This window comes from Nematolebias whitei, chromosome 1 (genome assembly GCF_014905685.2).
Source record: "Nematolebias whitei isolate Nwh7 chromosome 1, NemWhi1, whole genome shotgun sequence".
NCBI lineage: Eukaryota > Metazoa > Chordata > Actinopteri > Cyprinodontiformes > Rivulidae > Nematolebias > Nematolebias whitei.
Genome location: NC_056498.1, coordinates 15,503,220 through 15,515,886, shown reverse-complemented (window position 1 = coordinate 15,515,886; position 12,667 = coordinate 15,503,220). Strand labels below are relative to the sequence as shown.

The following is a 12,667-nucleotide window of genomic DNA, read 5'->3' as shown; positions in this document are numbered from 1 at the left end:
TACCTACACTAGTTAATCACTAGAATAAATAAAAAAATATAAAAAAATAAAGTAAAATAAAATAAAATCCTTTTTTAAAATGTAAACATTTTGGACCATTTGATACTGAAAAATAAAATATAATCAATAAATAATAATCAATTGAAATTGATCAGCAACATTTTAACTCAGGAGTGTTATACAAAACACTTTGACCTACAAAACAAAAATGAATAAAACAATTTATGCTGATTTTTTAAAATCAAAATTAGGAAGTCAGTATCAATGAGCACACTCATCGATAAAACGACAAAACATTGTCAACGTGAAAGAAGAAAGGGGGGCAGGTAACCCTCTCGCTTTGAGTTTACTCTTTGTCACCTGCATGCTGTGGGTGACAAACGTCCAGAGCATCAAAAAACAGCAGCTTAACTGAGGAGGTGAATATATTTTGTTAGCAAAGAATAGAGTCCTAACATTTATTAAACATTACTTCTGTAAATTGTGCTTGGACAAACTCATTGATAAAACTAAAGCATTTTGTCAACGTAAAAGAGGAAAGAGGGGGCAGGTGTCCATCTCGCTTTAGTTTACTCTTTGTTGCATGCGCGCTGTGAGGGACGTCCAGAGCACGTGGACATAAAAACAGCAGCGGAGGACGGAGTTTATTTATCGTGTCAGCAGCAGCAGGAAGAGACACTGTTCATGCACGCATGGCTCCCAAAACGACAAGGCAGCCACATTTGTTCATAACTTTATTACTAGGAACACACGCGACATAATGAGAATGGTGAAAAAAAGAAAAAAAAAACTACTCCCTGCGGCAAAAAAAGTCTGTTTTCTAGGGTCACATGCGCCCCCCTTGGCATCGCCCCGGCCCCCCCCAGGGGGGCGCACCCCACTATTTGAGAAGGACTGGTTCATGCCATGAACTTAGCAGATGTTTAAAGCCATTTAAAATTTTATTTTATTTTATTTATTTATTCATTCGTTTAAAAGAAACAAAATAAAACAAATTCATCAAAAAGAAAACATTGAATGAAAAGAGTGCAGACAGAAGAAAAAAATTATTATATCTGCCCCTTATTTAAAAAAATAAAAAAAAAACTTCATGTAAATTAATCACTTTAATATCCACTTTAAAGCTCAGAGAAAAAAACCCAGCATGTTTTGTGTTAGCAAAATTTAATTCTAACTTTAAAACTATCCAACATTAATAAAACTTACCTCAAGTTGCCTTTTTGGACATGCATGCATATATTTGTACACATTGTACTTGAGAGGAGATTATTACAGCATCATATAAAATCAATATTGATGATGATATCAGAACTGGATCAGTATTGACCGATATCCAGATTTAGGTATTGAGATCGGATTGGAAGTAAAAAAATGTGGATTGGTGCATCCCTAATAGTTTAACTAGTCTTGGTCCTGGAAGTGCATTCAATTTGCTTGGTCAACCAATGTATGTTGAGCTTTGAACCAACATTATTTTAAATACTGGTAATCCCGAACAGGGAACTTGTTACGCTATATGGAAATGCACATAGTTTTGTTTTTTATTGCTTATTTGTCATATGCAGGTCAACACAAGGTCCAACCGTGCAATGAAATGAACAGGACGAGAAGAACCGTCTCGACTTGCCAAACAAAATAAAAAAATATATAACAAAAGAAATACCAAAACATGCAACAAAAGTACAAAACAAAGCAGCCAAAGTGAAATAGAAATACAACATCTAGAAGGTCCAAAAGAATTACTGTAAACAGCATGGGACGGCGCAAGTAGGACGAATCAGTACAAACAAGTACATGTACCTCACAGGCAGTAACACTGCTTAAACGCACACGATACATGTTGCACGCAACATACACCACACAGGTTGCGTGACAGGCCACTGCACAGGCAGTGAGCAACATTGAGATGAACTGAACACGATGGCAAGGCTGATACATGATACAGCCACATCGTGCAGCAGCAATAAACATATTAGGTGTCATAGATGTGACTCAGTTCTGTCGAGCCGATAGAGAAGTCGTCCGAAGCCACAGCACAGTTGGAGATGGAAGTCTCCAGTCATGTTTCTGCAAAAGCACAACACAACAGCTCCCCATGTCCCACTTGCAATAAAACCATGTGCACAGATCATCCAGTCCACTCCACAGAGGCCGAATGCCCAAGAGTGGGTTTGCTGCATTTTTGACAGGTCCTGCACACAACAGTGGCTCGCTTTCCTCTCCGTGTTTTCCTCTTACGGTGCCCAGGTAAACAAAGGACAATGGGGAAAATGTTCACTGCGGAGTCCCCAAAAGTTGGCCCAAAGTCCCCACTCACTGACGATACCAACTCCAAAAGTGTGTCACGGTCATACTCGTAGCGTGCGAGTACAGTGCAGGTGCAAAATGTCAAAACAAAAAGAACAAAGTGCAAAAAAATTGTGAGTTGAAGTGGAGCTCTCATAAGTGCTGCCATGCTGCAGCGCACATTGATGACATCAGATAGATGGAGGCAACTGGAGGGTTAAAAGCCTTATCACTGCCCGATCTGTTATGGAAGCACAATCCGTAGTGTAGCTCATTTGCACATGCGCTAAAAGGAATACTTCTGGGTCACACGAATCGCCGTTGAATATGCTAGATGAAGGAAAATGTGCTGGAAATAATTACTTGATATTAATAAAATGTATGAAACATACCATCCATCCATCCATTATCTTTTACCCGCTTCTTCCATTTTGGGTCACGGGGGTCGCATCGTGTCCAGCAATCCCTGTGCGAGGGGCGGGGTACACCCTGGGTGGGTCACAAGTCCATCACAGGGACACAATGAGACAAACAACCATTCACTCTCTCACTCACACCTAGGGACAATTTAGAGTTACCAATCAGCCTAACATGCATGTTTTTTGTCTGTGGGAAGAAAACAGAGTACCCGGAGAAAACCCACACATGCACGGAGAGAACATGCAAACTCCACTCAGAAAGGAACCCAGACCGGGATTTGAACCAGGGACCTGCTCGCTGAGAGGTAGCAGCTCTACCAGTTGCGCCACCATGCTGTCTGAAACATACCATATTTATTCATATTAATTAAAATATCTCTTTCTATAAATTGATAATTTTTTCTAGACAATGTTATAATTCTGTTTATGAATAAGAACTGTCTTAATTTACTTGGAGTATGTGCTCTATCTCCGCTGATCTTCATGTTGCCAACTTACGACACTCGTATTTCCATTGATATCACTGACGTATTTACGTCATGGTTAAAATGATATGCAGCTTCACCACTGAGTGGCGCTGTTTAACCATGGAAATAATTCATTCTGTATATTGCAGGGTTTTTCATTCAGCCCAGGCTGGGGCTCAGGTCTAATGCATCGCATATCATCTTAACCAACGACGTAAATATGTCACTGATTTTAATGGAAATATGAGTGGCATAAATAAGCTACATGAAGATATGCGGAGATAGAGCCCATACTTTTCTTAGTAAATTAAGACAGTTCTCATTCATAAACAACGGTGATCCCTGCGACCCGGAAGTATTCTTTTAGCGCAAATGAGCTGACACTATGGATCGTACTTCTGTAACAGATCGGGCAGTGACTGGCCTTGCTCAAGTCTTGTAGGGTAAACGAGGGAGGAGACAGATGTGAGTGCTTCACCTTTTCCACCCAAATGTTTTGTGCTGTTCACCTTCCCTAACCTTTGTGCTACCCCCCCCCCCCCCCCCCCCCACTACACTGATTATATCCATTTAGGCAATTTTAAAGGATTATGAAAAAAAAAGACAACAGTACTGTCAGCGTAAAAAAATAAATAAACTGCTGTAAGTTTAGTCTAACCCTGGTCCCCTGATTTTTGAATGAACATAAAAAGTATTTCAGATCAGAGAACTAAACTAACAATTAGTTTAGGGCCAAGACTATCGTGGATTGCTACCATCTTAAAGAACTCCATAAAATTCCACAGTGGTTCATTCACTGTACAATTTTATATAAAGTCTATAGGTATTTTCACTGGTTACTGTGTTGGTCTGCCATCTGTTCCCAGTTGTAGGCTCTGTGAAACACAAAAAGTAGAAGGCGGTGGGGCTATATGACCTTACTCTTTCTGCAAAGCAAGTTTTACATGGAGTATAGCCAATGGACTGCAGACCAACATATTCATCAGTGTAAATAACCAGAACATTCAATGACAACAACAGTCCAGTGCAAAACTGATACTGTATATAAGAAAAATATAAAATATAATTTTTATGAACACTTTTGGTTCTGCTGGAGGTTTCTTCCTGTTGGGTGGGAGTTTTTTCTTCCCACTGTTGCCTTTGTGCTTGCTCAGGATGGAGACAGAGGCAAAATGAAGACTCAACACAACCTGCTGGCTTCCTTAGATAAATAAAGTTATTGACTTTTCTATATATGTTTTATCTTTCTGTACAGTGCCCTGAGATAACTTCTGTTGTGATTTGGTGCTGTATACATAAACTGAATTGAAATCAATTTTAAAATATTTGAGATTGAAATAATTTTAAGTTGGCACTTGGACAAGATCCCATTCTGACTAGTTCCTAGCTCAAGTCTCTGATCCATACTAATCAATGTTTCACCAAACTGAAACAGTCCAGAAAGCTATCTACTGTAAGCAAAATACGTACTGCTTATAAACTCTCCCTAAAACCTCATGGTAAAAATTACCAACCAAGTATGTTAAACAAAACCAGAATGCTTGCACTTGTAAATATCGTATGACTTGAATATACATATATACTTTTTTATAACCACACCTTTAGCTTCCTTTTATCGTCATGTCTCTGGGTCAAATGATGAAGTCACAGCCTTGTTGGGTGGAGTCAAGCTTGAGATGGTCTGTGGTGACATCACTAAAGCAGGAACAGATGTTATCGTCAACACCACTGGCTTTTTAAACCAACACTCTGGTATGATCTGAATGATTATATTTTGAAAGATTTAGTTTTTAAATAAAGGCATCACTGTGATCATTGCTGTTATAAACTCAACAGGTGTCTCCAAAGCCATTCTGACTGCAGCAGGCTCGTCTGTCCAAGCAGAATTAGCCAAAGGTAAACATTCAGAACAAAACTACCAAGTAAATAATATTTTAAGATGTTTGAGACTAATGTATCTTTGCTGTAGATGTCCTTCTTTGAAAACTGAAGTTTGATTTAAAACAATAAAAGGCTATTAATAATAATTTTATTGACGTTAATGTCATCTAAAACCATTTGTACGAACAATCGGTTTTTGTATTTGTTTTCAGCGGGCGTTCCTGCTGATTTGATGTGCACCACAGGACCTGGGCTGCTTGGCTGTAAGGAAATAATTCACGCTGACTTTAAAGGTGACTTACAGCTTACCCGCAAAACCTGCAAAAAAATACTGTTGCAGTGTGAGAGCAAAGGATTCAGCTCTGTGGCCTTCCCAGCAATTAATACAGGTTGGTAATTCATCGTGTCTGTGTGCCTGTCATAAGTAGCTGGAAAATAAAAAGCTGTAGTTGGTTTATTGCCCCCTGCATGAAAAAAGGGTAATTGATTGTGTGTACATGTATTTGTCTGTTAGCAAAATATATCATGACTCTTAAAGAAATTTGTTGAAACTTACAGAAAGTATTCAGTAGAAGTATTGTATATTTTTTTCCTTCAACTTTTTCTTTTATACAGGCTAGTCTCACTGAGCCACTACGACTCATTTAAAAGAGGGGCCTGTTCCAGACAGAACATATAAAGTACAGACAACAAATAACAATAAATTACAGTAAAAATGCAGTTAAAATAAGAGTAGTGTTATAAAACAATAAATCGGGGTGTCGTCAAACAAGGTGAAATACTAAAAACAAGAACATTTATAGATTTACATTTATAATGTAAATTATAAATGTCATAAAATTATACTTTTGAATTTGCAAATCATTAAAGTTTGGACTCAACACATTTTAGGATAGCTACCTCTGCTACTGTAATTTCCAGACTATAGATTGCAGCTGAATATAAGCTGCGCACACTAAATAATAATAAAAACGATACATAGCCTATAAGCAGCACTTGTGTATAAACTGCAAGTATTCACATTGTAACATGAGTGGCATCACACAGTAATATGTGCAGCTTTTGTTGTAAAACAAGAATCAACCACCAGATGGCATGTTGTAGACTATTTTATTGTTCAACACACTCAGCAGAGTTGCCCGGTGAGAAATGTAGGATTGTTGTACTAGAGACATAAAATTATCATATTTTGAGGGAAATTATTGTCATAACCAAAATAACAAATCTATTAATGCACTATAGTAGTGATGGGTCCGCTTCCAGACCGGCTTTGCTTCTTCTTCTTTTCTTGCTGATGACAACCGATTACAACCACACATTCACGGAATGGTCACATTATCGTATATTTGGCCTTTTTTGGGATTATTGATCGTACATCATACAGAGAGCAAAATTGTCGTACAAATACAATAATTATCGTACACCTGGCAACACTGTCACTCAGACAAAGTGAACCCTGCAGGTCTTCATGACAACCTCCCACTCATGGTTACTCTACTGAATGGTCTAACACAAACTAACACATAATGAACATAAACTAGGCTAACAGGTACAGACTAATCACTAAAAGAACAATGCTAAACAGCTAACTGAAATGATTAACAGTGAACATCAATTTTACCCATAATTCCTCCCTGCAGCCATGTGGCTCACAGTCAACGACAATGAACCACAGAATGGTACAGTACATACCTGTAACATACACAAATACATACAGTAAATGCTTTTTTTTTTCTGATCAGTGCCTGTAACACGGCTGGTAAAATAAATAAACAAATAAATAAATAAATAAATAAAGTAGCCTACCAGGAAGTCGTTGATGCTATCTTCATACTCCTCCTGCACAAGCTGTCCTCCTGCTCCGTGGAGTAGAGTTGCATTCCAGCCCCAAAAAAATCCGACCCGGTCCCAGCCCACAGTCATCATTTCCAAACTCCACCCGACCCGACGAATTAACAGTAATTACAAGTCCAAACCCGGAAAAAACCCTGACATTTTAAATTTTTTATTAACAGTTGGGGACGTGCGGCTGAATTAAGGGGCAGAAGATCATAGCTGAGGGGGTGTTTGTCCTTTCATGGCCATAAAAGAGCATTTAATCTCTGCTTCTGCCTGCACTCTGCATTATTCAGACACAGACCCTGCTTTGACACGTCTGCTTTGAGATCTCACCTGTTTGGGTCGTCAGCCACGCGGGTCCGCTGAGTGCAGCGGCTGCATGAACGTCCATTTGGGCTTTGATGGATCGCTTCCTGGCAGTACAGTCCCATCTGAAGCTTAACTGAACTTTTTACCTCTTTCAAGGCCAATCAGCTCACGGTGAAATGTCCAGGCATGGCAGGCCATGTTATCATATAATTGGATCGCAGCTGATCCTGACCCAATTAAAAGCTCGGCACCGACCCAGCCTGTCTATCCAGCACACTGTCATGGCCCACCCCGCCCCAAATTCGGGTGGGGTGGGGCCGGGCCGGGCCGGGCTTAGGGCTCAGGTTAGAAATGACAGCTCTACTGTCATGGTCATTTTTTTTTTACTTTGTCATACAACGCAGCAGGCAACATGAATTAATGAATGCATGTTTCATAAAAAATGTGTTTAAAAATTGTTCACTTTGTAATCATAAGGAAATGTAAACATTTAATTAGGAGAAAATATATAACAAAAATTCAAAATTGGAATTATTTGCCTTTAAGTCACAAAGTCAAATCCAATGAGTAGATAAAATCCAACATATCATTGCAACCAAATAAAAAGACACACACCAACATGTGGATTTTCAACTGTTTTTCCAGGACAGGCAGGTGTAAGAAATGATGAAGCTTGCAAAGCCATGCTGGATGGCATGGTTTCAGCAATCACAGAATCGAAGCCAAAGTCTCTTTCACTCATCCGCATTGTCATCCTGCAGCAACCAGTCTTTCAAGCTTTCAGGTAGGACGTTGGCCTTCAGGCAATCACACTGCATTGTTCTCTAAACCACTCAGGCTTTTTAAACTCTTGAAATATTCTCACAGATCTGAACTGGAGGTCCGATTTGGACAGATTGTTCAGCGTGGCCTTAAAGGTTTGTTGTTGTTTTTTTGGTCCAACATTTTCTTTAGTGTACAATATAAAAATGGCATATTTGAGCCTTTAGGCACGTAGACACTGTGAAGACAGCTGGCTAAAGTTCAAATCAAGTCTCGGAAGAGGGATGAAAAGTGATTTCAGTTACTTTGAACAGGGAATAATTGTTTTTCAGATGGGATGGACTTGAGCTTTTAGGAAACTTGTGATCCATTGAAATGTTCATGGAAAAACCAACTCAAGAGTTTGCAAAGAACGAGGTAAAAAATAAAAATAAAATAAAAGACATAGTTGTTTAGACCAAAATGTCCTGTTGATGTTGGATGTTAAAGGAGAATGTGCAGACTGGCTGGAGATGATAAAAAGGCACCACCAAATACTGTTGCAGACATTACTTGTTCCGACCAAGGTCTGCAGAAAGCCATCTTTGAATACACAACACATCCAGCCTTGTAGTAAATGGGCTACAGCAGCAGAAGGTGCCACTCTTAGCTGCTGAGAGTAGGAAACTGAGGCTCACCGAAACTAGATAGTCCGGGTTTGAAAAAAAATAGTCTTTTTTGGAGAGTTTCTGCAAACCCTAGAGATGGTTGTACATGAAAATCCCAGTAAGTTCAGAAATACTCAGACCAGCTCGTCTGGGACAACCAACCATGTCATGTTTAAAATCACTTAAATCTCCTTTCTTCCACATTCTGATACTTGGTTTGAACTTCAGCAAGTTGTCCTCACCACCTCTGCATTGAGTTTCTGCTATGAGACCCCCCCCCCCCCCCCCCCACCACCACCACCTCCCAGAGACAAATTTATCTTGAGCCTAAAATCTGGGGAAGGGTACAGAATCTTTTTTTCGTCTTTGAAATTACCACTGAGCACAGCGGCCTCCATCATCCAAAAACAGAAGTTTAGAACCACTAGGACTCTTTGTTTTTATAGAGCTGGCAGGTTAAACTGAGCGATCAAGGGTCAAGGGCCTTGGTCAGGGAGGTAACCAAGAACGCAATGGTCATTCTATCAGAGCTCCAGCCTTTCTCTGTTGAGAGAGGAGAACCTTCCAGAAGGACACCCAACTTTGCAACAATCCACCAATAAGACCTGTATGGTAGAGTAGCCAGACGAAAGCCACTCCTTAATAAAAGGCTCACGGGCAGCCCATCTGGTGGACTCTCAGACCATGAGAAAAATTCTTTGGTCTGATGAGACAAAGATTAAACTCTATGCTGTGAATGCCAGACATCATGTTCAGAGGAAACAAGGCACCGCTCATTACCAGGCCGATATCATTTCTACGGTGAAGCATGGTGGTGACAGCATCAAGCTATGGGGATGTTTTGTAGTGGAAGGAACTAGGAGACTAGTCAAGATAGATGGAAAGATGACTGCAGCAATCTACAGAGACATCCTGGATGAAAACCTGCTTTAAAACGATCTTGACCTCAGTCTGGAGCAACGGCTCAACTTTCAGCAGGACAATAACCCAAAGCACATGGCCAGGATCTCAAAGGAGTGGCTTCAGGTCCTGGAGGGGCAAAGCCAGAGTCCAGACTTGAATCTGATTGAACATCTCTGGAAATATCTGAAAATTGCTCGAGAGTTGCCACAAGGCGGTGTGGACAAATTACCCAAGATTGACGTACCTAGTTTGTGGCATCATATTCAAGAAGATGAGATTGTAATGGAAAGTGTGCCTATTTTGACAGCTATTATAGCTTTAACTAGCGATAAAAAATTATGATGTTTGGTTTTAGAGGAGTAATCCTCCATCATTAAAGTCAAAGGTGCTATATTTAAGTGACCATTTGCTGCTTGTATTTCTTTCTGTTCTAGAAAATGCTCTGCTAAAGCTCAAGAATCTGCGAGATAAGTGTTCAAGTAGGTTTTCTACAGCTTTCGCATCTCAAGGCCAGTCCTTCATCTCCTCAAAGCCCCAGCCAGCAGTGTTACGAGTAATTAGCTGTGGTCAAGACATCAATAAGTCCATCAAAACTGATTTAGAAGGGTTATTGAAGAAGGAGCTGTTAGAGCGATCTGTAAATATGGATGAATTTTCCAAGCTAAACGAAATGGAGATGAGTGCTGTGCTGGCAAAAGTCAAACTTGCTGGAATAAGCATGGAGCATAAAAAGCATCAAAGCTCTGAAGCAGTGAATAGATCAGGGAGAAGGGCTCACTCTGGGTCAGGTAAAGACGTGTATGTGCTGAAAGGCTTAACAGAAGATGTTTTGAGTGTCATTGAACTGATAAGCAAAGCAGTTCACAAAGCACTTGAAGAAGACCTCAGAGATAAGGAGGAGGCGATGATGGCACTTACTGTTGAGTGGGCGATGAAGGATGACAGTGGAGAATGGCAAGAGCTGAGTCTGCATCATAACTACATACTGGAAAATGCCTACCAGACAAAACAAGTGTTTGTGGATTTAGAGACACCAGGTGCCACAGTGATGAAAGTAAATTTGAGGACACTGGAAGCCACAGAGTGGTCGACTGGCAAAACGTACAAACTGAAAAGGAATGAGTCAAAAAAAGGTAGATAACATTCTGCTGTTTCTCTTTTTCCTTTTAAATAGTCTTTAGTTTTTTTTCCAAGTATGCATCCAGTAAAAATTATGACATCATTTTGTTTGACATTTGCTTTAGATTTGGAGTTGCCACAACACTGGGAGCCTATGAACGGAGAATACTTTAAAAAGGTAGAGCTCCAGCGTAACTCATCAGAGTACAAGAGAGTTTCCGATGAGTTCCTCAAAACAGCTAAATACAAAATTCTCAAAGTAAGAATGCTTACGCAACAACATCATCATTTGAGTACACACTGTAAAAGTTTCATTTTGAATAAAACTTTTTTTGTTGGTTTAGATTGAGCGCATCCAGAACTTCTACCTTTGGCAAGCCTTTAGTGTGTGTCGCCAACGTATAGCTGCCAAGAATGGTTTAGCAGAACTTGGTGAAAAGTTTCTTTATCATGGCACATCAGCAGAGTCATGCAACTGTATCGAAAAAGACAGATTTGACAGGAGTTATTCTGGAACGCATGGTAAGTCGAAGTTTATATTCCTTAGTAAAAAGTTTCAAAGTAAGTAGCTTTAAAAAATAGTTTTATTTTCCCATTTTTATCTATTACAGCTGCCGTATATGGAAAAGGAGTGTACTTTGCAGTCAATGCAAATTACTCAGCTGATAGGTTTTCCCCAGCTGATACATCAGGCCTGAAACGACTGTATGTTGCTCGTGTCCTAACGGGTCGTTACACAGTCGGTAAATCCTCCATGATAGCCCCCCCTCCACGAGGTTCAGACCCCACAGACTGCTTCAACAGTTTGGTGGACAACGCGCAGAATCCCTCTATGTTTGTTATCTTTCATGATGACCAGGCGTACCCAGAATACCTCATCACCTTCAGTTGAGTGAAGAAAAAGGAAGGTTATTCTGTTCTCTGGGTTCACAAGGTTATTCACGTAAAACATACTTTGATGCATATTTGTATTTTTAACTAGTACTTTAAATTATTGTCGCTTGTGAAAAAGGGAAGGAGGGAGATGGAGGAGGATGACTCGCTATGGCAACCCCCGAAGAGGGAAAAGCTGAAAGAAGAAGACCTTAAATTATTGTCACAGTTTGATTTCTTTTAAACCTTGTAATGTTCTGTTTTATTAGAATTTTAAGTCTAGATCTTAAACATAGGGGTGTATTTTCAGTCCAAACTGCCAATTCAAATATACCGTGATCTTTTGTACATTTGCAAACAAGAAGTGCAATCTGCTGCTATTTTTATTCATAGCACTTAAAGCAAATAAATTAGGCTGAGTCGTTTTCACTTAATAGTGTGATAATTTATCATGGGACAGGAGACCCATTGGTGCAGGCAGACAGGCAGGACTCTGGGAATATAAATAAATAATTTATTATTTACAAAATAAGGATGGCTGACGGGGCAGCAGACTTACATACATCATGGGACAGGACGCAGGACACGAGGAGCAGAACAGGCATCACAGGGACACAATGACCAGATCATGAGGGACGCAGGCAAACAGAATTAAATACACACACTAACGAGACTAACACAGAACACCTGTGAAACATCAGAGGGGGAGCAGACAAGTATAAAACACTAGAGGGAGACAGAGACCAGGGAAAGTACAACTCCTACAAATGGATTTCATTCATATATTTTCAGACCCAGTTTATAACAAAAAGCAATTGAGACTCATCAAGTTTCCTGCTGTTTTTGTATAAAATGGCCATAATGACTGTTCAAGTGCCTATCACAATTTAACCTATCGTTCCTGTACTGCTAATTAATTTAGATTATTATTTGGAAGCACAGTCAAAGTGGAATCCTTAAAATGTTTGAATATCAGAATTATCAGATTCATTTGGGGAGTGGTGGCGCAGAGGTTAGAGAAGGTGGGCCCATACCGGTTCAAGCCCCAGTACCGACAACATCAAAAATGTGGGTGAGGTAGATGAAGCACCCACACCTGCCCCCACCCTCATTCGCCCTGTCTGGAGCCCCACTCTGGGCCCCTGAGCAAGGCTCTTAACCC

At 40.0% G+C, this 12,667-nt stretch overlaps 1 protein-coding gene across 1 annotated transcript in view; it reads left to right on the top strand.

The window, feature by feature from the left end:
- Nucleotides 1–11,524, top strand: part of LOC119415389 (protein mono-ADP-ribosyltransferase PARP14-like) — a 39,028-nt gene extending 27,504 nt beyond the window's left edge. The window contains exons 7-15 of the mRNA XM_037682526.1: nucleotides 4,778–4,924; nucleotides 5,009–5,068; nucleotides 5,266–5,442; nucleotides 7,847–7,985; nucleotides 8,069–8,118; nucleotides 9,948–10,646; nucleotides 10,758–10,891; nucleotides 10,977–11,154; nucleotides 11,244–11,524. Of these exons, the coding sequence (XP_037538454.1) occupies nucleotides 4,778–4,924; nucleotides 5,009–5,068; nucleotides 5,266–5,442; nucleotides 7,847–7,985; nucleotides 8,069–8,118; nucleotides 9,948–10,646; nucleotides 10,758–10,891; nucleotides 10,977–11,154; nucleotides 11,244–11,524 (1,865 nt within the window). The remainder of the gene's footprint in view (nucleotides 1–4,777; nucleotides 4,925–5,008; nucleotides 5,069–5,265; nucleotides 5,443–7,846; nucleotides 7,986–8,068; nucleotides 8,119–9,947; nucleotides 10,647–10,757; nucleotides 10,892–10,976; nucleotides 11,155–11,243) is intronic.
- Nucleotides 11,525–12,667: the final 1,143 nt, after the last annotated feature.